Source organism: Idiotropiscis lumnitzeri, chromosome 12 (genome assembly GCF_059441095.1).
Source record: "Idiotropiscis lumnitzeri isolate Australia: NSW breed Sydney's pygmy pipehorse chromosome 12, RoL_Ilum_1.0, whole genome shotgun sequence".
Lineage (NCBI taxonomy): Eukaryota > Metazoa > Chordata > Actinopteri > Syngnathiformes > Syngnathidae > Idiotropiscis > Idiotropiscis lumnitzeri.
In genome coordinates, this window is record NC_142402.1 from 14,859,987 (window position 1) to 14,886,968 (window position 26,982).

At 40.6% G+C, this 26,982-nt stretch overlaps 1 protein-coding gene and 1 long non-coding RNA gene across 3 annotated transcripts; one reads left to right on the forward strand and one right to left on the reverse strand.

Moving 5' to 3' along the window:
- LOC148326091 (uncharacterized) lies at positions 1–26,128 on the reverse strand. 2 transcript variants are annotated; one of them, XR_015846128.1, is made up of 5 exons: positions 25,920–26,128; positions 15,629–15,739; positions 7,990–8,130; positions 5,437–5,649; positions 1–2,146 (listed from the first exon to the last, which is right to left on the reverse strand). It is a non-coding gene; the product is annotated as an uncharacterized LOC148326091 (long non-coding RNA). The 2 variants fall into 2 exon arrangements; XR_015846127.1 differs by having other exon boundaries at positions 15,614–15,739.
- On the forward strand, positions 9,163–23,489 carry acsl3b (acyl-CoA synthetase long chain family member 3b). The gene is made up of 15 exons (XM_088310952.1): positions 9,163–9,392; positions 11,382–11,847; positions 13,528–13,705; positions 13,789–13,898; positions 14,592–14,730; positions 15,118–15,268; positions 15,589–15,712; positions 15,844–15,915; positions 15,988–16,127; positions 16,677–16,849; positions 17,106–17,180; positions 17,249–17,440; positions 17,842–17,956; positions 18,022–18,179; positions 18,764–23,489. The coding sequence occupies exons 2-15, from the start codon at positions 11,497–11,499 to the stop codon at positions 18,919–18,921; spliced, it is 2,136 nt and encodes a 711-aa protein (XP_088167078.1). The 5' UTR covers positions 9,163–9,392; positions 11,382–11,496; the 3' UTR covers positions 18,922–23,489.
- Positions 26,129–26,982: the final 854 nt, after the last annotated feature.

Here is a 26,982-nt window from a genome sequence, read left to right on the forward strand (position 1 = left end):
GCAAGCTGAGTCAGAAATGTACTGTGGCGGCGGACAAAATGCATTAAAAATGAAGTACAAAATGTCCCTGAAAAGAAACAGTGTGTTGCCTTCACTAAACACAAGAAGAAGCCATTCGGGCCTTTCAGGGCTACAGCCCTTCAAAGTGCACACATTACAAGAAGTAGTCATTTGCTGTTCCCCAAAGACAAAGTTAGTTCATGGCTCTCATACAAATGCTGTGGATTTTGGCGTGGAAAGTGATAAGCAAGAGGCCCTGCTCGGACTGCCGAGAAGAAATCCCTCATTTATTGTACCGCTCAGCATGCTCAAATTTAGATAATCATTGCGGTTGTCTGCCTTACACCAAAGGAATTCATTTCCAAAACTAAAATAGGCATTATGCATATGGGAAAAAGCCACAGTTATTACTCGAACTACAAATAGTAAGTGTTACCTTTTTTTCCTCTGGATTTATACAGTCAGCTTTAGAAGCACATGAATCTTTATTATTATTATTTTTTTAATTGTTCTTACATTTTTTATTCTATGACATTTACATATTTTTTTTCTGTAATATTTTTTGTTTTTACAGGGCACATGACATAAATATCTTGAGTCGTGAATCCTATGCACCGCTTCAAGGAAATCAGGAAGATAAACACTAATATTTATTACGCAGTCAAACAGTACAGGAATGCCAGTAATAAAAAAAAATTGTTTAATAGCCGTTCTGAACATTTTTGCCTCAATTGAACTTGAGTGGATTATCATGCCCTGAATGCATTTGAAAAGACATAAGAAAAAAAAGTTTTAGCATGGATTTTTTTTTCTTTATATTGTGACAGTAAATTTAAAATTATTAGGGACATTTTGCTATTTTGCGAACGAATCCTTGTAATTAAAACAATGTAGATTTCTATCGCTGATTGGAACGCAATCTGGACATAGGTACTGTAACGTAACGATCAAAATCCATATCGTTCAAAGATTAAAATGCGACGTTCAAGTTAAATGTATATGTTAAGAAAATACTGGAAAAAGTTTAACTTGCGCTGTTTTGAACATTTCAATAAATTCAATTATATTTTGCGTCAACAAACTGATTCTTTAAAAAACATTTTTTCCCCTCAGTTATTTCAACAACCAAAAAAAATGAATGTTAAAAAACATAAAACATACTTGACTACATGCATATAAAAAGTCTACACACCCCTGTTCAAATGACAGGGTTTTTTGACCATAATACATTTTGTTTGTTATGGTCCAGTGAAACCAAGATTGAACTTTTTGGGCATAACTCCGAAAGGTTCTGTTTGCTGCAAACACAACACAGCTCATCTCCACAAAAAAAAAAATCTCAGACCTAAAGTGAAGCACGGTGGTGACAACGTCATGCTTTGGTGCAGTTTTTCTTCAACTGAAACTTTGGTGGAGGGAATTATAAATGGCACAAAAAAGCAGTCCATGTTAGCACACAACTCTCAGAAACAAAACAGAACTGTTCAAGAAAATGTCAGGAAAGCCTACCAGAACTGCTTGAACTTGGCTTGGGTCCAATCAGAGGCATTACAAGGTGTGCGAGCTTCCATTGAACAGGCGGTTGAATGCGATTGGTTAATTCTGAAGACAGCCGCATCCCAAGTGTAAGAGGGTGTGCACACTTTTGCAACCGGATTCTTACAATTGTTCATTTTATTTCGTCCCTGAAAATGATTTAGATTTTTGATTCAATTGAGTTGCGCAGGTATAAGTCACAATAATGGTGGAAAAAGTTTTGAAATCATTTATTGTGGTCTTACTTTTTTTTCATACCACTAAGCACTGGCATTTGAACAGGGGTGTGTAGACTTTCAGGAGGTATTAAAATGACTGTCCATTTGCATTTTACAAACTGTACCTTGTTGGATGAGCTCTACCGACATCTCCAGTGGGATGTTGCGCCATAAAGTGTGAGAAAGGGGATGTCATTCAGGAGGAAATCCACTCTCTGATTACTCGCCTGGGGGTGTTATCGTTACGACGGACGGCCGAAAAGAGGGACTTTTTTCCCGATGTGTTTGATGTGATCAAATACATACGACCCACAACAGCTGAGGGCTCGAGCTCAAACCGAGCGCCGTTACCATGACAATAGGGAGCCGTGAGGCGAAGCCAGGTGAGCTGGCTGGAAAAGAAAGAGAAGAAGAGCAGAATTTGTTAACAATGCAGCCTGTGGTCATGCAGGGAACACTTAATAGTTTGGCAAATGACCACTGGAAACAGCTAATGGTTTTATGGTCCCATCATGAAAAAAAAGGTAAGGAGAGATTCTTATCTACTTGTATTTCAGGTGGCATACCTTCTACAGCTCATGCTGTGTGCATGCGTGTGAGACACCTTGAATTGTGTTTCTGACACTTCCACGGGCACTTGATGCAATCAATACCATTGATTGCAAAGCAATATAGTGTATCACAAATTGACTATTAAAACATTGGCTTTTGCACTGAATCTGTTCAATTTGCATCAATTGCATACAGTATAAAATAATAAAATAACAATTGACACCTCTTTGACAGTGTCAACCCAAACTGAACATTATCAGTTGAAGAAAGGTAACATTCTGTACAAATGCATTCGATATACTCAACATTTTCCTGTAGCAGGTGGTCATGATGTTGTGGGTGGTTGTCAAAATGTGACCAACAGAAGTGATAATATTTATCAGCGCTCAATGTCTGTGACTCATTGCGGTTTCCACACTTTACTTCATGGAATTAACTGCATGACAATTTATGCAGATCTGCAAGAGAGATGCATTGATGAATTCAGCCACACGAGGGCACTAATCCACTCAATACAGGAAATTGTCTGTGTTTCCAACGCACATATTATCTCACCTCACGAAAAACAGAAATAATGATGATGTTATCTCAATGTACTCAAATATGTAATTAGTGTTAGATCTGGGCCTGTTTAGTTGAACACAAAGCTCTTATTCAGTTGTCTGAATGGAAACAGCTGCATGCACATGTTAACTGTACATTTTACCATTTTGGGGAAGAATATTTCATTATTGTGCTGGTCACTGTGAACAAACTCACAGTATTTTGGACATGCGCTTTCCTATAATACTGTTGTTACTGTTATTGACGCCTAATTATGAAAATTAAAATGCTAAATAAAAAAAAATTGAGAGCAAAAATAAAAATATTTTTTTAACTTAAGTCGCATGATTAGGACATGCCTTTATTTAAAAGAAATAATAATAAAATAAAAGCACAAGGAATCGCGATGAGACCACTTCCAAATGAATATGAAAAAAATAAAGTAGTGAAGATGCCAATGTGAGCGCAGCATAAAATAAAGTATCACAAATATTTAAATATGCTTGACAGCATCACCGGAGGTCCGCGGTCCGTAGCTCGTGGGTTCGCACAATCACTTGGAATAATTGATTACGTCGTATTATTTAATACAGAGCATACCTGCATATGGGAACAGGCATGCCGATGAAACAAACACAATACACCAACTCCTCCTTTCTATCTTAGCTTTGGGCCAATTTAAAGTTCAGTAGTCTAAAAGAGTAACTTGAAATAATATTTGTCAATTATTGCGGCAGATAAAGAATTTTTGTTACGCTGTCTCCCTAGATATTTTGTTGCACCATTTGTTTTCAAATATCCATCGCAAAAAGGATGGCTAGTCAGTACCCTGTCTATGGCATTTGTGTTAGGATTAAGATAGTGGCAGGTTGTTTTAAATAGGCGTAATACTCGTCATTTTATGTTAAATTTGACAGTCATCTTTAACTGGGAGTGACTAGCAAAATATTTTAATTGATAAATAAAATATCTGATAAACTGCTGCTTGTCATGAGTGATTTATATTTTATTTTTCGCTCACGAGGCAAAGCACATAATTGATAGAACAATGGCTTGCATTTTGAAAAATTAAAAAAATCAGGTCACTTGTATCTCAAGACACCAGAGTACGACATTTTCACAGTATCGTGAATTTTTGTTTTTATCTCCAAAATAAGAAGCTTTTTAATTTCCATGGCATTTAGCGTTATGATTATAAAGCTGTGCTTGGAAAAATATCCCTGTGCCCTAAAATTTTAAGAACCTGTGCTGGTGTGATGAAGGAGGACACTTGATGGCGCTGTCCGTTGTTGTGGTGCTGAATTACAGAAGAACAAAAAATGGCTGCTGGCATTCTAACATATCGTCCATTCGGTTTCATCTACTGTAAGCACATGACGCCAACTTGTGACAAATTGGGGAAGGGATTTGGAAATCAATTTCACGGCATCCATCAACAGGATTAGGATGGTGGTTAGTTCTGGTGTGAGTTCCGAGTCCAGGGTTTGTGCCTGAAGCAGCTAGAGCGAGTGGGTCGCGGTAATAAACGCTGGGATCCGAAAGCAGAAGCCCCCGTTTTGTATTTAGAGGTGTAAATGGTACAATGACGGCAGTTACTGAGGCGGGGGTCAGCTTACAGTAGACAGTCCCCTCCAAAAGATTGGAACAGCAAGGTCAATGAAGACACTCGGGTTTCGGAGAAAAATGATAAATGTGACAAAAGTTCAGAGCCGATACAACAATTTGGAATGACTTGGAAAAAGAAAGCAACTAAGCGATGGTACTGAGTTGTTTAACACTATAAAATAAAAGGAATCAACCTTGCCGTCCCAATACTTTTGTAGCGGACTGTATCTGTAGTCATGTCATTTAAAGGATTTTTTAAAATTTTTAAGATGGCGTAGCATGATTTGTGAGAGACAGGTTGAAAAAGTACTCACACGCACACCGGTAAAAGAAGAAGTACTGATTCAACTGTCGGCGCGGTGGATGACAGGTTAGCACGATGGGCTCACAGTAAAGGTCGTGGGTTTGATTCTGGCTCCGGCCTTCCTGTGTGGAGTGTGGATGTTCTACCCCGTGCCGTACTGGGTACTGATGAGTACTCAAGTGAGTATTGGATGTTTTCTAATGCTGTGATCCATTTCTTTATCAAAAAGTGACCAGGCTTGATGTACTCTAAAATCCTGTTCGCCACCACTTTTTTTTTTTCTTCCAACAAGAGCTATTGTACCAATGCCTGACTCCCCACAGTGGACTGACCCAGCGGGGGGTTCCGAGCCAATGACCCTGAGGGTACATGCACCTTCACAAGATGAGAGAAATAACTTTTGGGCAGGGGGCCAAAATGAGTAGTGTTGTAAAGTAGCGGGACAAAAGACGTGCAGATGACCTCCCAGGGGTTTTAAATCATCTCACGGCCTTAAGTTTGTTTTCCGAGTCATATAACCCACAAGAATAGAACAACTCCACTAACGACCTGCTACGTGCACACATGGCAGTAACAGGTCCGGTTGTCTAAACCGATTAAATATCGGGGAAAAAAATGAAGTGTGACAGAAGCTATAAAAAACGAGAACCAAAGCTTTTCATTCAGCGGGAGACTGACCGTTAAGCTCTTATTTGTCGTGCAGCAGCTGAAATGAGGGCCACGTTGACGCGAGTGATGGGCTCAACAAGCCGGGAATGGACATGAAAAGAAACGATACGTATTTGAACGCTTGTCCAAAGTACCAGCTCCACCTGGATCCAAAATTCTTCCATCATCTCTGCTCCCTCTTTGTAGCGGCCAGGGATCCTTGCAGGGAATCTTTCTTATCATCTGCAAATTTAGAAAATGAAGTGTTTCATGGAAACGTTTAATGTTCAAACTGATCCACTTTATTGTTTTTAGCTGACTGCCAAGGCTTTGTGAGCGGTCATGTGACTGCCTGGCTCCGTTTGATTGCGTCAAAACGAACCAAACATCACTAGAGGTCATGTTGGACGGATGAAACAGTCGCGCCTAAGCCACAAGTCTCTCTGGCAAACTAAAACAAATAAAACACACAACCAATAACGGACAGATAACGATTAGAGAAGCAAGTGGAATGTATAGTTGAGTCAGCGATGGCTTTGAGTGGCCACCTGGTGGAAGTATAACGCAGAGAGATGGCGATAATTTTCATCAAAACAACAAAATACATTTCAGCTAATTAGTACAGCATTAATATCAGTCATTCTTTGCAGAGGATAAAGAATACACGACTTTGAGGACTGCTATATTGTCTACAAAAGTTGATTGCGTATGTATATAAAACGGTAAAGCAGCAAAATTTGTGTTATTTGATCACAAGTCACAAAGATGTCTCCTTTTGGATTAAGAGTCTGTGGAATCCAACTAACACAGTGGGCATTTATCTGGGCTTAGTGTTGTTTTAAGAGGCGACACTGGTCTCGGGAGCAGAAAGAAGAAAAAAAATCCACCTCTTTCAGGTTTTCAAAGGCAGCCCTTCATTTGGTCATCCAGTCAGTGAGTAACACCACTTAAATGCCACCGTGACTAAAGCAGCAGAGAAAAGGAGGGGTGGCAGCCTACCACTGAGAGCCACAGGCAACACAGTGTCTGGGGCCGCCAGCTTCATTTCATAGGGGACCGCAGGGCTTAAAGTTAAAGATTACTTTGAAATCTGCATCCCCGCCATCAAACTGCTCGGCTGCAGCCCTCCCTCCCGACTTCCCTCCAGCCGTCACTCCCCTCTCCCGAAAAAAAAAAAAAAGAAAAAGCTGTCGCCACGGAGCAAGGGATGAGTTGGGAGCCGATCCTCTTTGATGACAGAGAAGGATCCTTTTGTTCCCTAATCCCCACACAAGCTTTTCCCTCCTCCGCGTCTCTTGATTTCTGGGAGTCCAACTGGACACCAAGGGGCTTCATTATTAAGCGCCGAGTTAGGAGTTACCTGGTTAGCTTTGATTGGACTCTAACAAGATTGCCTTATTGGGAGCCTCTACTGCCCCCCCCCCTATCTAACAATCTGCTGCTTTCACGTCATTGAAAGGAAGCCCAAAAAGTCACATGACACAGGTCAGTTCAGTCAAAGGTGTTTCCCCAAGGAACCGCTATTTAGCCCTTTCAGGAAGAAGAGGTCACCCAGAAACAGACACTGACGGGGATACATTTCCTGTCTGCCCGTGTCGCTCTTAAGATGTGGCCCGAGCGTGCGCATCATAGTGTCATTATCAGATTGGACACACATTTCACAGGGGGGGGGGGATGAAAGCGCTCTTCTCGATACGAACATCTGCCCATGTCAAAGACCATCTCAGAGGCATAGCCCAGAGGAGTGACATTATTACACACACGCTTTGACACGTCATGTGATCGCGTCTCTGCGTTTTCATCTGACTTGGACCCACAAGTGGACGTATGACCTAACAAGTGTGCGAATGCTCCCGAGGGGCAGCGAGGAAGTGCCCACGATCAAAGGGTCAAACACGGATTACCTGGCCTTTTCGCTTTCAATGTGCCCGATGAAAGATGTGGAAGAAATGCTTCACACCATGCAGTGCTGTGCGAAATTCTGAATCTCACAACTCAAATGGAATTACAGAGACTATCATTAAGGATACGTTTCCTTAATGTTGGAAAGCTTGGCAATATACATTTATTTTATTTAATTCAAAGTCATAAAATGAAATAATGCAAGGTACGCAGGGAAATGAAGTGTTGTTCATCCCATCAAACAATTTCAAAATTTTTACAATTTTGGTGACCTGTTTTATTAGAGTAGGCTAAATTTAAAAAAAACTATTACTACACTACACTTTAGTATAATTATGCATCGTGCACATAAAGTTTTAAAAAATAATATTTGTATAAAATTCATGTTCTATGTAGGCTTACTGTAAAGCTTCATTGTTAAATACACTTTAATTTTGCACCATGAATTTATTTGAATTTTAATTCTACTTCCTGTAATTCAAATTTAAACTACTATTCTACTCCCAAACCACACCCAATTTCCCATGGCACGTTTGAAGATTTTAACGGCATACGGCTGGCCATGCCAGTATAAATTATTCTACACTCATGAAATGAGTATTTCAAGATTGAACTTTGTATATTGCGTCTTCAATTTCAATTTTCTTCATACTAGAAATGTAGAGGTAGAAGAAATCTTACAATTAGTGTCTGCCCCAGTGATTGGTGTAGTTGTTCACTTGCTTGCTTTCTGTGTAGGCAGTTGCAGCTCATTCTGTCAGTTTGTTTGTAGACTGCCCTTCGCACAAAGTCACCTGGAATAGACTTCAACTGCCCAGGACCCTGTAGGGATGAGAGGTTATAGAAATGGATTGGATGGATGAACATTCACAACCTACCAAAAACATTTTGCTCACTGCCTCCTATTGTGTAAAAGAGAGAATGCAGCGCAAGTATTCACTGGGCATTTCTTCTTCTTTTTTTTAAATTTAACATTTGCATCTACTGGGCATTTCATTAGGTACGCACACATTGCATTGACGTTGTAGTAAGATTGTATAAAAACGATGAGGTGAGGTTGGATGTTTTTTTTTAATGTTAGTCACTCAACATAAGGCAATCGCAACATATAAGCATTATATGTCATGTCCAATATTTGGTGCCAACATGTAGTGTTTTAGCATGTGTATCTGTGGTCCACGAACCTGCATTGCACATCCTATTCTTATTTTACACAGTACTGCGCAATTATATTTTTAGTAACTATTTTTTGGATTTCATCACTTGTTTTTCACTTCAATTTCATCATACGTATCGAATATCAATGTATTATTCAGTCGCTGCTGCAACACAGTAATTACCTTAAAAAGATACATAAAATATCTTAAATAAATCTAATAATACGTATCTGATTACGAAAATGTGTTTTCCGCCCCCCCCCCCCGCCGACTAATGTTCTTAAAAAAGGAGAAAAATACTCATGATAGCGAAATTACCCAATGCATTATCCGACATTAGACTGCTGAATAACGTTGTTTGGTTTTATTTATTTTAAAAAGTGCCCAAACGCCATGGATTGAGCAAAGTGAATCTGACTTACCAATAGGTAAAATAAATAAATACATACATACATACATAAATATATACATCATTACAAACACTAATATGGCTACATTTGATGAGTTTGCTGATAGTTGCTCATATAAACATAAAACAGGTTTCAGTCTAATACATTCTAATAGCGAAACGAAATAAATGGGTTAATAAACAGCGACCCATTTCTGCTTTTGTCTCTGTCAAGTTGACCGATAGTAACCCAACTGACGTCTCCGCTCCTCGAGCACGCGCCACCGACAGTCCTCCAATCACGGGCCGCCAAACGCCACGACGTCATCCAGTCGCTTCCGGGCTGGATTTCAAGCCTGGCTGACACTAAAATGTACCATTTTACTCAATTTTATACGGGTTTTATAAAATACTTGAAATATTGACCTTAAGCCAAATAAAGGGTGCTTTTAAACTGTCTCAACATAATGTCGGAACTTCGCATCGAAGGATAACAGGATCTGAATCGATCCGGCAGAAGCCCAGACGTAGCGGATGAGGTGAGGATGTATTGAACGCTTTGCACATATTGCCGATTGTTAGCAACCGGAATGCTAAAGCGCGCGGCACTTCACATTGCGCGACTTGCAATCCCCAAATACCATTTTAATTGTGAATTAATTACGTGCTTTAAACGTATTTGGATCGCATCAACGGCTGCTGTGTGTCTAAATGGAAACCGATTAAAATGCTTTCTGCTTTCGCTTTCGCAAGCGCGTTTCCAAGCTAGTTGCTTGGATACATGCAAGAGACTTTTTTTTTTTTTTTTTAATTTAAACCTCATGTCCCTTTGGGCGCTATATGTTGTTTTAAACCACGTTCCCTCACATAGGCTTTATGGGAAGGAAAAAACCTCATCTATTTTATCAGTCCGTAGTCATGTGTCTTGAGCTCGTCAAGTGATATCTGTGGGTCTTAAGGCCAAAGTAATCGATACTTGATCACAACCTCTCCATTTCAAGTCAAGTCAAGTTGATTTATGTTTGCTCTTAATGGCTAAAGAGTCTCAAAGGCCTTCATAGGCCAACATTTCATATAAACCCCACAACCGGGCAAGAAGGGGGGAAAAAGTAACTTTGAGAAGGGACCACAGATGGAGGAATACCCCTTGCACGATGGCCAGGCAACAAAGTATGCCAATTAGGCAACTTTGCACATTAGTTTTGTGTTGTGCAATATTAGTTAAACAGCATGAAAGTCTATTTAATGAAATTACATGCCGCACGGCGACACTTTTGTGGAGGTGGTTCTTCCTCAGGACCGTCCCGGTCACTGCAGATTCCTTCCAGCCTCACATCGATCATTGCCACCTCATCCACAATAGAGATGACCGGGTAGGTAAGAGGAGAAGCGGCAGTAAAACAGGCCAAATCCAGATCTCAAGTGTGAAAGGACAAAGAGGCAATCTGTAGACTATGTGTGGTTGAACTAATTTGAGAGTGTAAAAAAAAAAAAGTCTTAAGTCTAGATTTCTAAAAATGTAGCTGCTCTATTTTCCACTCCTAGGGCATTCCAGCATACTGGAGGCTGAATAGAGAATGCTTTAGATTCCGTCTGACTTCTTTTTAGCTCTCAAAGTCACCAAAAGGACCAGTGTGTTAAGATCACAGATCTCGGGATGGAACATAATTGTTTTCATCCAGAGAAGCAACACACACCATTTCAGACAGATATTTTGCATTCTGTCATGTTTGCCCAACCCTCTTCATTGTCCAGTGTTACATTCTACTCTCGACTGTTACATTAGTTTGCTGAAAGGTATCCCGTATAAGCATCTTAGCTGCACAAGTAAATATACCTTTATTTTGCATTACAGCATCAAGAGTTGGGTCAACTTCAATTAGTCCATAAATATAGCAAAATAGTAACCGGCAAAACATGATTTCTGCACTGTGCCTAATAACTTAAAATCTTATTTATACTCCCATTATTTTCTTAGCCATGAGGTGATGTCTTGAAAATCAACACCAGAGCGCTTTCTAACATGAAAAAAAAAATGTCTTTGACAGAGTTGCATTTGAAATATGATATACAGGAAAAGTTCAACTGAAACAGGAGCCAACTTTAACACGCACACTAAGCATGAATGAAAACCATTTCAACTTACTGTACTTGCAGACATTGTGTCTTATTTGGCAAGGATGGAGAATAACATATTGTCAGCCGTGCATGTCCTTTAATTCCTGCCCATACCTGCGCCACATTATTCACTGTTTCATGAGAAAGTAAGATTATATCGGCATTTAATCGTCAAAACTATTGGCTGACCAAGACAAACAGCCGTTCTCAGTGTCATGCACACCGACCAATAATTTTGAGGTCTCCTAAGACAAATATTGCTGACTGAGAAAAGGTGCTAAAAATAGACCGAGGTGAGCTTCAGGCACGAGTGGATTCATTTACCATTGTCTGCGGGGTTGTATAGTTTTCTTCTTTTCGACGAGTCGAGTTTTCGACTTTTCTAAGGTGCACGTTTCCTTGCGTTGCAGGTCGTGTTGACGCGCTCCCAGAAATCAAACACTCCCACCCATCTTCAGCCACTTCTGCTTTTTGTCAACATCTCCTGGTCTGCTTCTCCTCTCCAAGTGACTTTTTCCTCCCGAGATGAAGCTGAAGGAGGACATCAACCCCCTGCTCCTGCAGGTCTTCCGTTCTGTGGTCTGGGTCTACTCTGTGATCACCTTCATACCCTGGTACTTCCTCTCTGGGGCCGGCACCAACTTGGAACGGGCCCGCCGCATCAAAGCGCGCTCCATCAGCGGACACCCAGCCGGCCCGTACAGGGCCATCAACAGCCGACAGGAGCTGGTGGCGTGGCTGCACCCCGGGGTGGACACGCTGGATAAAGTGTTTGAATATGCGGCCAAGAGGTTCCCCCGGAGGGACTGTCTGGGGACCAGGGAAGTCCTGAGTGAGGAGGATGAGCCCCAACCTAACGGGAAGGTCTTTAAGAAGGTGAGACAACATTCATAGAGTGATGCCTTGACTTGCGAGTTGAATTTGCTGCCCGTGCTCAAAACACTCGGATCGCTAATCATCAAATTGGAAAATGTGCCAGTTGGAGAGGAGCTGACAGGGTGATTGAGTGTTTTTCGGCAGACTTATTGACTTATATACAAGTCGCGGCATGATTATACTATCCACATTCCCGACGAGCCATGAGTTTTCTCTTCTGCTGCTCCTCCTCCTTAAATTGAGCAGAAAGTTGAGGCTTTCTTTTCCAGCAATGAAAAACACATTTTGTCCAGATGCGGTCGAACCAGCTGCAAAAGCTCTTTTTTTTTTACTTGCTGGCAGGTTGCTACGTCAGCACTTCCATATATGGGCACGCCGGCAAACAGTAATTTTGCGTTGCCGCGCTACTCTCTCACTGAGCGAGTGCAGTGTGAAAAGTGCTTCATGCAGTTTGATTGAATACTAATTTTTTTTTTTTTTTTAAACTTAACCAAGGGGTTGAATTAAACCGAATGAAACTATCATTTTTATTTTATTTATTTATTTTAGGAGAAATGGTTCACTACTGCTTGTTACAAAGTTAGCTGCCCACATCCAGTGCTTGTCACTTCATTTATTGGTGAAAGGTTTGGCACTTCGTTTAAATTAGTTAAACCTTCAAACACATTGCGTTCCAAACGGATGACTGACGTCCAATTTGTTCATATTTCGAATAATATTCCCTTATGAAATACAAAGTGTCCTTGACGGTCCCAACATGATGACATCAAGATTACCAAGGGTGCGTAGAGTAAGAATCGTCACGTGGCACAAGAATGAACGCTGTTTTTCGATTGAATTATTTCATACCAACTAATGGCCTGGAAGTGTAATTAAGATTTCACTCCTGCATTTGCGCATGTTTGTAACTACAGCATGTTTCAGTTTACGCACAAATTTGGGTGGTTACTTTGCGGCTTTAGGAACAAACCTCGATCCATTTACTTTTAACAGGTAATGTTTGAACTGACATTTGAACATTTAATTATGAGAGTGTGAACCATGTTAGGTTAGAGTCAAACAAAATAAAACTGTCGTGGTTCATCTTAACAGTGCCCCATTTTTTTTTTATAAGTAATGAGCCGTCACTTGTTCTGTTTTTTTTTTTTTCCGTGTGTCGCGAGCCAACATTTTAGGTTCAAGAACACTTCGGCTGTGCAGCTGCTTGTCTGAAGTGAAAAAAGGCTCAAATGCCCTTGCAAGGTCACTGAATCGATTCAATTTGTGTGTCAAGCTAGTGTACATCTAAAAAATGGACATGCGCTGTTCAAGAAAAGAGAAAGTGAGCTTTGCTGAAAATAGTCGACTTCACTTATTGCACTGTCAAATGTTTTCCACCATTTTCACTGCAGTGTAATTAATTAGGAGAGTTTTGTACACAAACCAAACACTGAGCTTATTTTCAACAAGAGAAAACAAAAGTCGTTTTGTGCACTGAGGACAGTCGGTGCCATAGCAACAAGGGCCCTGCATGTGGCACTGTTTGACAAAATAGGAATGAAGTGAGACCATCATCGGCCATCCTCAAAAGTCTCAAGAATCATTTGTAGAATTCGATCAGCTTGGATACAAGGACCGTTGCTTACAAAGTGATCTGAGAAGCAATCACACACGCAGTGCCGTTCTATTTGCTATGCGCAGGTCATTCTTGGGAACTACAACTGGCTGTCGTATGATGAGACATACCAGGCAGCCAGGATGTTCGGAAGCGGCCTAGCGGCTCTCGGCCAGAAACCTCAGTGCAACATTGCCATCTTTTGCGAGACCAGAGCCGAGTGGATCGTGGCAGCTCAAGCCTGCTTCATGTACAATTTCCCACGTGAGTAGTTTTTTTTTTTTTGCTCCAACCCAAGATGTTAAAGTACTCTGTCTGATTTGCAATTTTTCTCCCTTGTTTGACAGTCGTCACCCTGTACGCCACTCTCGGACCCTTGGCCATCGCCCACGGTCTGAACGAGACCGAGGTTACCCACATCATCACTAGTAAAGACTTGCTGCAGGGTCGTCTCAAGGTACCTGCTTTTAAACGTACCTACACATTAAACGTATTAAAACACACCAAGGTATTACAATAAAACTCCATATTCCTTGATCTCCCTCCCTGGCTGACGATAAATGCGAGTCTATCGTATAACATCACTTGAAGAAATTAAAAAGAAGGCTGTCATTCGCGCCGGTTTCTAAATAAGATGCATGGCGTGCTTGCTGCAAGGTGTTTCTTTGTCACCCATCGTTGACGTTTACTAATTCAGCATTGTATATGTGGAATCAAACCAAAAACAATGAACGCTGGCTTGCTTAATGCTGGTAGACCCATTTGTGGTTTGGCATTTGCAAATTCTTGTGTTTGTTGATTATTTTGATATTTGTGTAAATTTCCACTTGCATGCATTTTTTTTAACCTGATCCCCTGCTTATTCACATTTTTTGTTTGCCATAGAATTGATCACTTTGTCAAGGTCATGATAAGAAAGCATCAATAATTTGTGGATTTTCTGTTTGTGATCATGCCCCATCCCTGTCGGGGGTCCACTGTAATGTGAAACGACCAAGATGAACTGCTCTCAAAACCCATTTTGAAAAAAGGGAAATAAATGCTTATAAATCTGCTCTAATCTGATATAAAGGGGTTCACTGTACCATTTCAAAGTACGGGCTTCAATGAAATCAATGTATTTGTCGTAATACTTTGTTCCTCCCACCAGGCGATATTGTGCGATGTTCCGAGGCTTCAATATGTCATTGTCGTCGACAAGAAGCTGTCGAGCTGGCAGGACATCCCCAGAGGCATCACGATCCACAGCATGGACGCTGTTAAAGAGATGGGATCCAGGCCTGAAAACTGTGAGGATTAAAAAGCTTTCTCATTTTGCCTGCATGTACGCTGATGGGATGGGTCTGAGGGGGCTAAATGCCAACACCCTGATGTGAAATTGGATTGATGTTCGGCGCACAAAAAGGCACTGTCACCGTATCTGCTTACAGTGAGACCTCACTGTGTATATATTGTATTATATTTCAATTAAAAAAAAAAGTTGTGATAGGGGAACGCGTATGTATCCGCTTTTTTTTTTTTTTTTTTTAATCTCTCTATTGCAGATTTTCACTGGTGGGTCAAGAAAAAAGGAGTTTACTGTCCATGAGTTTATGACTGCCAGTTTTTAATTGCACAAGATGGCTTCACTCATCTCTTTGCCTAACCCGAATCTGCCATTTTGTCTGCGCGCACAGTAGCAACCAACCGCAGGCAGCCGCAGTCGTCGGACATCGCCGTCATCATGTACACCAGCGGCTCGACTGGCATCCCCAAGGGTGTCATGATCTCCCATGGCAACATCATCGCCGGCATCACTGGGATGGCACAGCGAATCCCCAACCTCAAGTATGCAAATATCAAATTGACCAAGACCTTTATGAGTCTTCCTCTGTGTAATTACCACCGTCTAATGCACTGCACCTCAGAGCTAAATGGCCTCTGATAATTGCTGACAAACACGTGTGGCCCATTAGCACGCGGAAACAATACACTGCTTGGTCAAAAATATTGGGACTTGTACAGGAAGTGAAAATTAATTATGCTCAATCTTTTGATATGGTCCCTTAATAGCACTCTTTCTAGATTAATTTTGAAGTGAAAAAGCATGAAAATGATGTCATTAAGTGCAAAAGAAAGACACTGAGCAGCTGTTTGTGTGTTGGCAGTGAAACAGACACATATATTGGCTACCTGCCGTTGGCTCACGTTTTAGAACTCAGCGCCGAGCTGGTGTGCGTCTCTCACGGCTGTCGCATCGGCTATTCCTCCCCGCAGACTCTCGCCGACCAGGTCAGCGTAAAACCGCATGCGTGCCGCCTGTAAACATTACATTGAGCAGATTTAACCGTCAAAGTCACTCTTTGTGTATCCTAACGTCACTTTGACAGAGACTTGATGCGATGTGTTGTTCATTGTTGCAGTCCACCAAAATAAAAAAGGGCAGTAAAGGAGACACCAGCATGTTGAGACCTACACTCATGGCGGCTGTGCCGGTGGGTCTTTGAATGTTGTTGCGTTTTCCGCATGCTGAATGTGAACTAATGTCCTTTATGCCTGACGTGCAGGAAATAATGGACCGTATTTACAAGAATGTGATGACAAAAGTGGAGGGAATGAGCAAATTTCAGAAGACGCTCTTTGTGCTGGCATACAACTACAAGATGGAGCAGATTTCCAAAGGCTACAGCACGCCTCTTTGTGACAGGTAATGCCCGTCTGACACACAAAAAAAAAAGGAAAAAATTTCCTTGGCAAAATTCCTTTTGCTGACATTGGTGAATGTAACAAGCAACAGTTCAAAGTCCAGAGTCCTGCATTTTTTTTTTTTACCTTAGGCATCCGGCAAAGGTGAAGCTTGTTCTTACACAGCTGCACTTTGAAACAGTATACCTTGTCTTAATCACATCTCTGCTGTATTACTGTAATGCACTTTACTTGGAAGTCAGCAGTCCTCCCTCAAATGTTTGCAGTTAGTTCAAAATGCAACAACTCACCGCTTAACTGGAATAGGTAAGAGGGAGCACATCACAATTCTGCTAATTGTTTTATCCTTACACTGAAGTCTAAGCAGAAGCTTGGAAGGGATGGATCATCCCAAATAATGGAATGACATCCCTTTGCACATTAGACAAGTTCACCATGTCCATTTTTAGAACACGTTGAGAATCAATATTCTAATGGCTGATGTCTAATTTTCCTCTTAGCAGAATGTGTTTTAAATTATTTTCACCATTTATCCTTTTGAATGTCTTAGTTTGGTGTTCAAGAGGGTCCGGGCGCTGCTGGGGGGCAACACACGGCTGCTGCTTTCAGGCGGAGCCCCGCTTTCGGCCGCCACGCAGCGATTTATGAACATTTGCCTTTGCTGCCCCGTGGGGCAAGGCTACGGCCTCACGGAGACCTGTGGAGCAGGCACCATCAGTGAAGGTACATGCTTTTTCTTTATTATTATTATTTTTTTTAAACAGATTTACTCCAATTAATATCGTGACATGATGGCGACGATATTGTGGCAATTTTAATATCGCAATATTGCGGTTATCGTTACATCCCTACTAAATTTTATCCTAACATTCGATGGGAAGTCTTGAATTTATCTCGAATGTCGCTATTGCCTACAATGGGTGTTTACAGTATTAAGCGTTAGCAGTAAATGCATTTAGCGTTCTTTTATGTTTTTCAGTTTGGGACTACAGCACCGGACGGGTAGGCGCGCCGCTTGTTTGCTCAGAAATCATGCTCAAGGACTGGGAAGAGGGTAAGTCCAGCAAAGCAACTTTCGAATCAAAGTTTTCCGGTTCTGAAGGTGCATCTGTGCATCTGTAGGAGGCTACTTCAGCACGGACAAGCCCAACCCGCGCGGGGAAATCTTGATTGGCGGACCCAATGTGACAATGGGTTACTACAAAAATGAAGCCAAGAACCGCGAGGATTTTTACGTGGACGCTAAAGGCCAGAGATGGTTCTGCACTGGAGACATTGGAGAGGTTCACCCTGACGGATGCCTTAAGATCATTGGTGAGAAACTTGGTAATAGATGTCATGTTTGAATGAAAATGAACGGTGAAATCGTAATTTTAATGGGTTTGGTGAAAAACGTATACAGTAGTAACAACATAATTGAATAGAAAAAAAAAAACGTTTGTGCATCATGCTGCTCCTTCTGGTGTGCACAACTTGGCCATCTGGGGGCAGTATAATACAGTCATACAGACACAGCCTCTTAAAAAAAAAAAAGGAGAGTTCCCTGCCACCAAAATTTTTGTTTACTCTCTAATGTAAAGTACCTCTAAACCATCATTTTGTTGAGGCAATTAAAACTTGAGGGGTGTCAAATGTTCCCACATTTTGCTATTCAACCACAGAATGAACAATATAGAGGAGATCTTTTATGATAGTGACACGTTATCTTCCCACAGACCGCAAAAAGGACTTGGTGAAACTACAGGCGGGCGAGTACGTCTCTTTGGGAAAAGTGGAAGCTGTTCTGAAGAACTGCCCATTAATAGACAACATCTGTGCCTATGCCAACAGGTAACGCCCTTTTGACAAAAAGAGGTAATTTTTTTTTTTTTAACCGTCTTTGCGTTGGTTTGCAGTGACCAGTCGTATGTGATCAGCTTTGTGGTGCCCAACCACAAACTGCTGATGGCACTGGCGGAGCGGTTGCAGGTGCGGGGAACGTGGGAAGACATCTGCAACAATCCGCAAATGGAGAAGGAAGTGCTCCGCATCCTCACAGAAGCTGCTATCTCGTGTAAGGAGTTTTCTATCTCCTTTCCTAACTATAATAGCATGACCAATAATAATTCAGTACAAGAGCTGTATTAAAAAAATAATAATAATTTTCCATAAACATTACATTTAAACGAGCATTAATGTAACAATTTACTTTGACACATTTTATCCTTATCAGTAGCATTGCACGCTTGCCTGAATAACATTTTCACAAACTGACATGACATTACACATTGGCAAACAAAAACTCACCTTGGTGTCTACGCAACGGTAATAAACGTGAAAATTGTAACAGCAAAGTAGACCACATGGACCATCAGTCACTGCACTTAAATTTCACTTTCAACGAAGCATGATGTGCCAACAAAACATTTCAAAAGTAGGTGAAAAAAACAAATTAAATCTTACACCAGATGGGGCCAAATCAAAACTCTAATTGATTTGGCCTGAGTGCAAAAATAGTGACAACATTTTCAGAAAGAAATAAAAACAGAAAATCAGCGTAAAATGAATTGTGAAGCAGCAGGGATTGTCTGTTACACGTCTACTTGTCAAGGTCGCATTCACCACCCCCCACCCTACCTTTTGCTCTCCCCCACGCAGCAAAACTGGAACGGTTCGAGATCCCCAAAAAAGTGCGGCTGAGCGCGGAAGCCTGGACACCAGAGACCGGCCTGGTGACGGATGCATTCAAACTGAAACGCAAAGAGCTCAAAACGCACTACCAAGAAGACATTGAGAGGATGTACGGAGGGAAATAACACACGGCCACACACGCACGAGCGCACGTACCAACACAAGCAGCTCCGATGCCTCTGAAAGAACAACTTGGGGGGTGCCTTATGATTTCGATAAAAACACAAGATCGATCAACCATCTTAACTGGTCCTCCTAACCTCATTACAACCAGTGACTCGCACGCTCTGTGATACGTTTCGCCCTCGGAGTTGCCGTGGCAACCAAGGCCATGCGCGGACTTCTGCACGAAGGGAGACAAATATCAGGTTTGGACGGACGCAGTTGAGCGTCAGCCGCCCTCCCCTTTGTTGCACCTCCACCAATTTCTGGAGGCGACCACTGGTACAGCGCGGCCTTGGCCAAAATAAACTCGAGGTGGAATTGTGCTCATGTGAGCGGCGCCTCATTAACGGTTCATGAGTTAGAGTGAGAACACTAGGTCAGGGTTTTGTGACTTTAAATGAGCCGAGGCACGTATTTTAGGTTTGGAAAATGTCACCGCTCGCCACCAAACAAAAATGTCAAAGAAAGTGGTTGTGATTTCGGGTCATCACACCCCCCAAGAACAAAATCAGAAAAATATTCTAATTCAATATTCAAATAAAAACATGGGTGGAAGATGAAGCGAGAGATTTTTAAAATTTGCGCCTTTAAAATTTTGAAAAACTACAAATAGTAATTTAATTTTGTACTTTCTGCCATCTAGTACATTAAAGTGTTCTTTATGTCACTATGTTGTTGGCATAGATAAAAATAATTGTGCTTAATAGTAATTTTCAGTCAAATTAAACGAATTTTGTCCTTTTTGACTTCATTGATCCGAAAATGTTTTTCACTAGCAATAATGTATTTTTGTTTATCTATCTATGCTAATGGCTTATAGTGACAAACAAAACAACGAAATTGGCAAATGACCTTTTTAATCAATTTTGTGACATCATTGTTCAGTATTTTTTTTTCTAAAGTAAAATATCTGGTTGAAAAATGTCACGAAAAAAAAAATATATATATATTTTTTCGTTAGTAAAAAGCATATCGCTGGCGTCGGGTCGAAACCTCCTTCGTCACAATTTGGTGAACTTAGTATATTTTCACAAATGTTATCGATTGGTCATTCTGCACGTACGGTTGTTATTTTTACAGATTTTTGACCAATCACAAGTGTTGGAAAACGCTTGCGCTCTTTCTGATGATGCAATGTCCATGTTTTGGGAGTTCTCCTGAAATGATTTCTGAGGTGCAAGGATTCCGCCCGACGGCAGCGATATGCGAATTTCATGGTTCTCGCACCATACTGGAATGATTGTGATCTTCTACTCTCGTTTCGTTCCAAATAATATCTAAAATCTTTGCTTTCGTTGATTGTTTCTTGTCTTTTTTTTTTTTTGTGGAGAAAGTGTTGCAAAGCCGTGAGAGATCAGTCATATGTTTTTGTGTTCATTTGAGGGTTTTATTCTTTTAATATGATACAGCATCTTTTTTTTTTAGTCGCTACTTTTACTCGTTTTTGTTTTGCATGTTTCCTCCCCCCAAAGATGCTTTTTAAAATATTTTTTTAAACTCGTATCCCAATGATTTGTTTACTTGAGTACGTGTTTGTCTGTGTCGGGTTACGACTAGCTCACGTTTATTGAGGTCGTGCTGCGCCTTGTCGGGTTGCGACAAATTTACCACGTTATGTGACACTTGTCTTAATGCGCCTGGTCGGGATGTGGCTGTCTTGTGACGTTCTGTTCTCATGATGCACCTTGTTGGGTTGAGGGTATTTTGTTATATTCTTGTCATGATGCGCTTTATTGGTATGCGTGGTAATCTTGTCAGGATGCATGATGTCGGGTTGCGAGTAACTTCAAGTTGTGTTGCGTCTTTTCGGGTTGGGCCAAATTAGTTGCAGCGTGCTAAATGCGTTGTGTTCTTTTTATGCCGCGCCTTGTTGGGTTGCAAATGATTTGCTACGCTGTGATCCTCCTGTCATGAGGCGCCATGTCGGGTTGCAGCAAACTTTTTGTCAGGTTGTCAACCCTGTCAGGTTGCGGCTAACTTACTGCGCGTTATGTTCTTGTCGTTATCATGCTGCGCCTGGTTGGGTTGCAGCTAGCTTAGTATGCTATGTTCTGTCTCTTCATGTTGCGCCTTAGCCAGTCGCAACTAACTTACTATGTTAAGTTCCTCTTGTCATGAGGCGCCTTGTCGGGTTGTGGATAACTTACTGTTATCGGTTTGTTGTTATGATACACATCATTGAGCCGCAACTGATTTTACTACATTATATTCTCATCATGTTGCGCCGTGTTGGGTTGCAGCTAACTTGCTGTTATCTTCCTCTTTTCATTACTATCTTACGGTTACTTTCACGTCACGATGCGCCTTGTCATCTTGTGGATATTTTTTTTGTTACGTTATTTCCTTCTCGTCGGGTTGCAGCATGGACAGTTCGCTTCCCACCACCAAAATTTCACATTTAAGTTACCAATAAAGCATTTAAGTGTGACTTAGCTACCACATGGGAAAGGATGTCTCGAAGGGAATGTACTGTAGTTACCTTGCCTTTCCTCCCACTACTTTTGTTTTTGTTTTTTTGTTACAAGTACGTTTATATTCCCTCCTCAGGCATCTTTTTTTTTAAATACCTGTGAATATAAATAATAGAAAATGATTGTGCAATATTTATTCTCCAGTTTTAGTCTAAATTACATAGGAATATTTCAAGAGAAGAGAAAAGACTGCATCCCCACCGTGGAACTTTTTTTTAAAAGGCAGTTCTCAAGCGGTGTCATAGAAGTCCAGTAGAACGACATAGGAACACGTAGGAGTAAAGCGCAGGATGGTAGAGCGACACTGAAAAGCATGTCTAGGTTTGTTACTGTGCTTTGGTTGTATTTGAAAACTTGAAGGGATGGGCAATTGGGGATGATAATTGATGAATTCATCGGTAAAGAATTTGGTCCAGTATGTGAAATGAATTGTTAATGCTGCTGAATATTGCTCAGTGTGACATTGGCAGAAAAGCAGAGTTCTGAGAAAGTCTCCCATTGAAATTATATACCAAAACCAAAAAAAAAAAAAAAACCTCCCCTCAGTCAAATGTAGTCACGCCCATCCCTCGTAGACAGTGAATATTGGCGTTGTAGCATGTGCCCAACTGTACCAAATGAGCGTCGTGAGGAAACGAACACTTCTATGGAAAGCGGTTAGAGGATGTAGTCCATATCCTCACTATACTAGTAAAATGATTTCTGCACAACTTTGGCATACTAATAGGACAACCGAATGTTAGACATCTGCGTGCTGCTAGTACTACGAGTGAATTTCCTGTTGAAATTTTTAACGCCACGAGTAATACTAGTAGCATGCAGTTGTTAACTAGTGTGAAGTTTTTCCTACAATGTCAGTTGTTCTACTAGTGAGACCAGAGGGTACTAGTACATACACTCCTCTATATCACACAATTAATCTCACTTGTGTGGTGTGATTTGTTTTTTTTGTTGTTGTTGTTGTTTTTTACAGATTTAATGTAACAATGAAAATTCATGTGTGATGCTGTAAGTGCATTTTGTAAATATATATAAATATATATAAATGGTTCTGAAAAATGCATATTTTAATTCATGTACAATTATTCACTGTAGCTTTGTGGCGATGATTCTCTGCGACATTTGCTTTCTCCCCCACCCCCAAACCCAAATTTATTGGGTTCATGGAATGAAGTTCAGACATTTGAGCACCCAGCAATGCAAATTCTGCTTGTATATTTTTGCTCGTTTATTCTTGTTGCCTTCTGACATGAATGTGACAGCACAAGTCCAGTGCCCTCCGCTCCCTTCCTCACCTCCCATTTAAGAAAGTTCATTTTTCGGCAGTCGCGATTCGAAACTCAAAATCCTGCGGAGTGCAGCTTTAAGAACCGCCTATATTAAGAGTGTGAAATATAACTATACTGGTCTATAAATACACTACAATCTTGCAAAAAATGTTAACATTTCTTTTCAAACCCATCTTACATTTAGAATTTTATTTTGAAAAAAAGTGTACATACACACATGAAGACTCTCCAACCAACAACCCAGGCTAAACTTAGCTCCGCCCCCACACATCTTTTCAGTCAAGATGTATGAATTCAATAGAGTAAAGATAGGAAATAAAGTCTAGAGTAATTGACACTCGCCAAAAGGTATCACCTGTAATGGTCTATAGATACCACAAAATGGCGGTGGACTTCTTTTGTCGAAATGAAGCTCGTTGAATCGCTTAAAATTGTTTCATTGACACCAACGATCCCCCAAATGGCCTTGAATAGCCGAATTCCGAATTTGCAGATGTTCACTGTACTTCCTCGAAATCCGTTGCTTCTTATATGGGTTTTGGGCACCATCTTGTGGTATCTTGGTGCATTACATATAAATGGGTCAAATTTCACAGTGTAATGGTGAATAGGTTAATAATAATTTATGAATTGTGAATAATAATTTGGTGTACAGTATTTAACAGTCCTCTTCTTCAACGTCTGGGGGGGGGCGAGAGGCTTCTTAAAGCGTCTCTTTATCTGTGTGATTTGGCCTTGGATATTATGTAATAAAATTTTTAAAAGTTGTGTGCTCTTTGTTCCTGTGAGATGCGGCATGCGACGAGTATGACCAGCCACATGGATTCCGATCATCCTGAAACTGGTGTTCCTATGGCAACAAAAGAGCTTTGAGTGTGTGTGTGTGGTTTATCGATGGTTACAGAACACGCCGTTCTATGATGCGTACTTTAATCAGAGCTTAATGCAATCTAATAAATGAGCGATTATTTCATTGAAGCAGTCTCACAAGAAGCTCACTTCAAGATTTAAATATACAGTATGATTTGTTTGTTTCTGGGAGTTTCTCCATTCTGTCTACTGTTCAGAACAATGAACCAAAAAAAAAAAGAAAAAAAACGAACACAATTCAAGCCACAAATCCACATTACATTGGCCAACAAGCTTTAGGGCGAATGCATGCATGCATGCCTGCTACTGACTTTAGAAGCTGTATGCACTGCGCTTATTGCAATTTAAACCATGTGCACTCTTAAAAATGTACACTGTATTCTCAAAATGTTGGAAAATATTTTTGTTTAATTGTTTACTACACAATACTATCCATGGTCTTTTTTAAAGATCTTAAACAAAAAACTAAGACAAAAATTGTGTTTTTGGGGAAAAAAAACAAAATTAAAAAAAAAAAAAAAAACTTAATAGCCACCCTAAAAACTAACTAAATTAAAACAAAAAAAATAAAAACAAAATTAAAAATAACTAAACGGAGGTCGTGGGTTCGATTCCGGTTCCGGCCTTCCTGTGTGTAGTTTGGAGTCTTGAGTTGGTTCACACATTGAGATGTGAATGCAATGAAATAAAAGCTGGACTTCTGAACTTTGGTTTCTTTTTCTTTTGATCTGAAACTCAAATGTCTTCAGTATGCTGTATATCAAAAAAACAAAGAAATTGATCTTACCGTTCCATTACTTTTGGAGTAAACTGTAAAATGATCATATTTTGAGACACTAGCTCTCTGCCAGACAGTGACAATATATCAAAAACCAATATAATCATTATGGATATTCAATTATGTGCATAAAAAAATATACACAACCCTTGCCGGGATGCATCTAATTCTTGCCCATAACGATCACCTCACTTGAAACTGAGGTGGCGTGACTGCGCCACTAAGACCACGGAAAAAGGAAGGACATCTTCCAGATGAAATAATTGCGGTCGCTCTGTTTGCTGTCCCACTGCTAATGTAACAAGTTTCAACTCCTTTCCCCTCTCTCTCTCTTCGTCTGACTCAGAAGTACTCGCTGGGCATGCTCCACCATATTGGAGTTTACTCAAGGATAGCTCCACTAGAGGAAGCAATAATTAAGTCCCGGGGTCCAATTGAGGTGCATCAGAGCAAAGGGATAAACTGCGATTAGGCCAAAGTACAAGACCGAAAATGTCCTTGTTGTGTGGATGTTGGTATATATATATATTTGAATATAATCGGCATTATGAAAACATAGGCAGGGAATTAATAGAAGTCGCCAAATAAAGGGATGCCTTGAGCTAGTATAATAGTTGAATTAAATTGTCGCAATTGCTCAGTAAACAGCAGTAATAGTAGTCATTCTTTGCAGAGGATAAATAATATATGCTTGTGAGCATTGTTACCTGCTCGATCTACATGTATTGCTGCACCATTTGTGCTGCTTAAAGGGATGGAAAAACGCAAGAACGATGTCTTTTTGTTTCATCGTTAATGCGCGAACTTCCAAGTTTTTCGATTATGAAATGATGTACTTAAATTACAGTTAACTGTTTACAATGACAACTTCACAAAAATTCGACAAAACAAGTGGGGCGTCACTTCAACTTTTCATGAAACAATGTTATTTAAACATGTGAACTGCACTTCTCAAGCACTGAACTTACGTAGACCCTAAATAAATAAATGATGTAAAAATTTCCCAATTTGCAGCCTTTGCAATTTCATAATTGTTTTCTACTACAGTGTAATGTCAATTTAAATTTGATTAATTGTTCTGCTCTCACCCCCAGTTCACTCTAAAGTGGGATTTAAACCCACTCCTCCTGGGAAGCCGACCCCCTCTGCCATCCGGACAACTGGTTCTTGGTTGGTACTTTCAAGGGGAATTGCCTGAAGTGGGATTCGAACCCACGCCTCCTGGGGAGACTGCAACCTGGATGCGGCGCTTTAGATCGCTCTGCCAAGAGAACACGACCAGTTGTCAGGATGGCAGAGTAGTCTAAGGCGCTGCATTCAGGTCGCAGTCTCGCGAGGAGGCTCAGACAAGTACCATTGAAAGTACCAAGCAAACACAGTCAAGAGAGCACTACCAAATACATCGTTAGTAGAGGTGGGCCATCGTGGAGGTGCGAAAATGCGTGAGGTTTGTTAATACGTTTGTGCAAACAGAGCAAAGCAGTGATGACGCGACAGCTCGAGAGGAAGATGAGGGGGGGTGGCGGCGATACGTCCGGGCGATGACTCACCAATGCTGGGTATTTATAGCATCAACGAAGGGGGGTGGGGGGGTGGTCTACTTAGAAGGTTGAGGACAGCATCATCACACGGCCAACTGGGAGTGGCTGTAGAAGCGAGCGCTGAGAGGGAAGAAGCATAAATTGTTGGAAGGAGGTCGAAGAGCAGGCGAAATGAAAGCCGTGGGTGTATGAATGAAGTTCTGTTGAGGGTTGAGAGCATCGATGTACTGCGGAGAAAGGCAAGGACTGACAGTAATCAAACGTCACGCGGAAGCAAACAACTACCGGGTGTGTCACACTTAACTATGAAGCATGCAGATTCAGTCCAATTATTATAGTGACACATTTTGTAAACCGGTGGCACGCAGTCAGCCACTCAAGCCTTCAAGAAGAATCACTGACCTACGTTTAAATTTACATTTATAACTTAGTCTACATGGAATGCTTATTTTTTTCCAACAGTCTTTGGCTTCATTTCTGAGTATGTGTCTTGGTTTTGCAGCTTCCCGTTTATTTTATTTTACTTTTTATTTTATTTTATTCTATTCGGGCTAATCAAATTTCAGCTTTGATGAGTTGTAGGGTGATTTTTTTTTTTTTTTTTTTGTTAGTTTTAATTAGTTTCAAAGAGGCTTGGTTAATTTTTTATTTGTTTTATTTTTTATAAAATGCCTCATATTAGTTTGTATGAGTAAGTATTAGGTTTAGTTTTTGTGTGTGTGTGTTGTGCACCAGTGAGATGCATCACCACTCCAACTTATCATATAAAGCTAGAATGGTCTCACATAATAATAATAATAATAATAATAATAATAACAACAACAAGAAGAACAAAAATAAATGCTAAACTAATTCCTCTCTGATTCTGGCAATCAAAACCGCGCTTTAATAAATTTTTAAAGGCTGTAATGTGGCCGTATCGACCCAACTTCATTTAAATGTTTGTCACACTGTGGTGCATTCACTCGCTGTTATAAATAGAAAATGTATTTCACTGAATGACAGCGTACGTTCTAATGATGCTCCCTTGGCGTGATATTGTTTCTTCATCCCAAATGCATCGTGCCTGAGC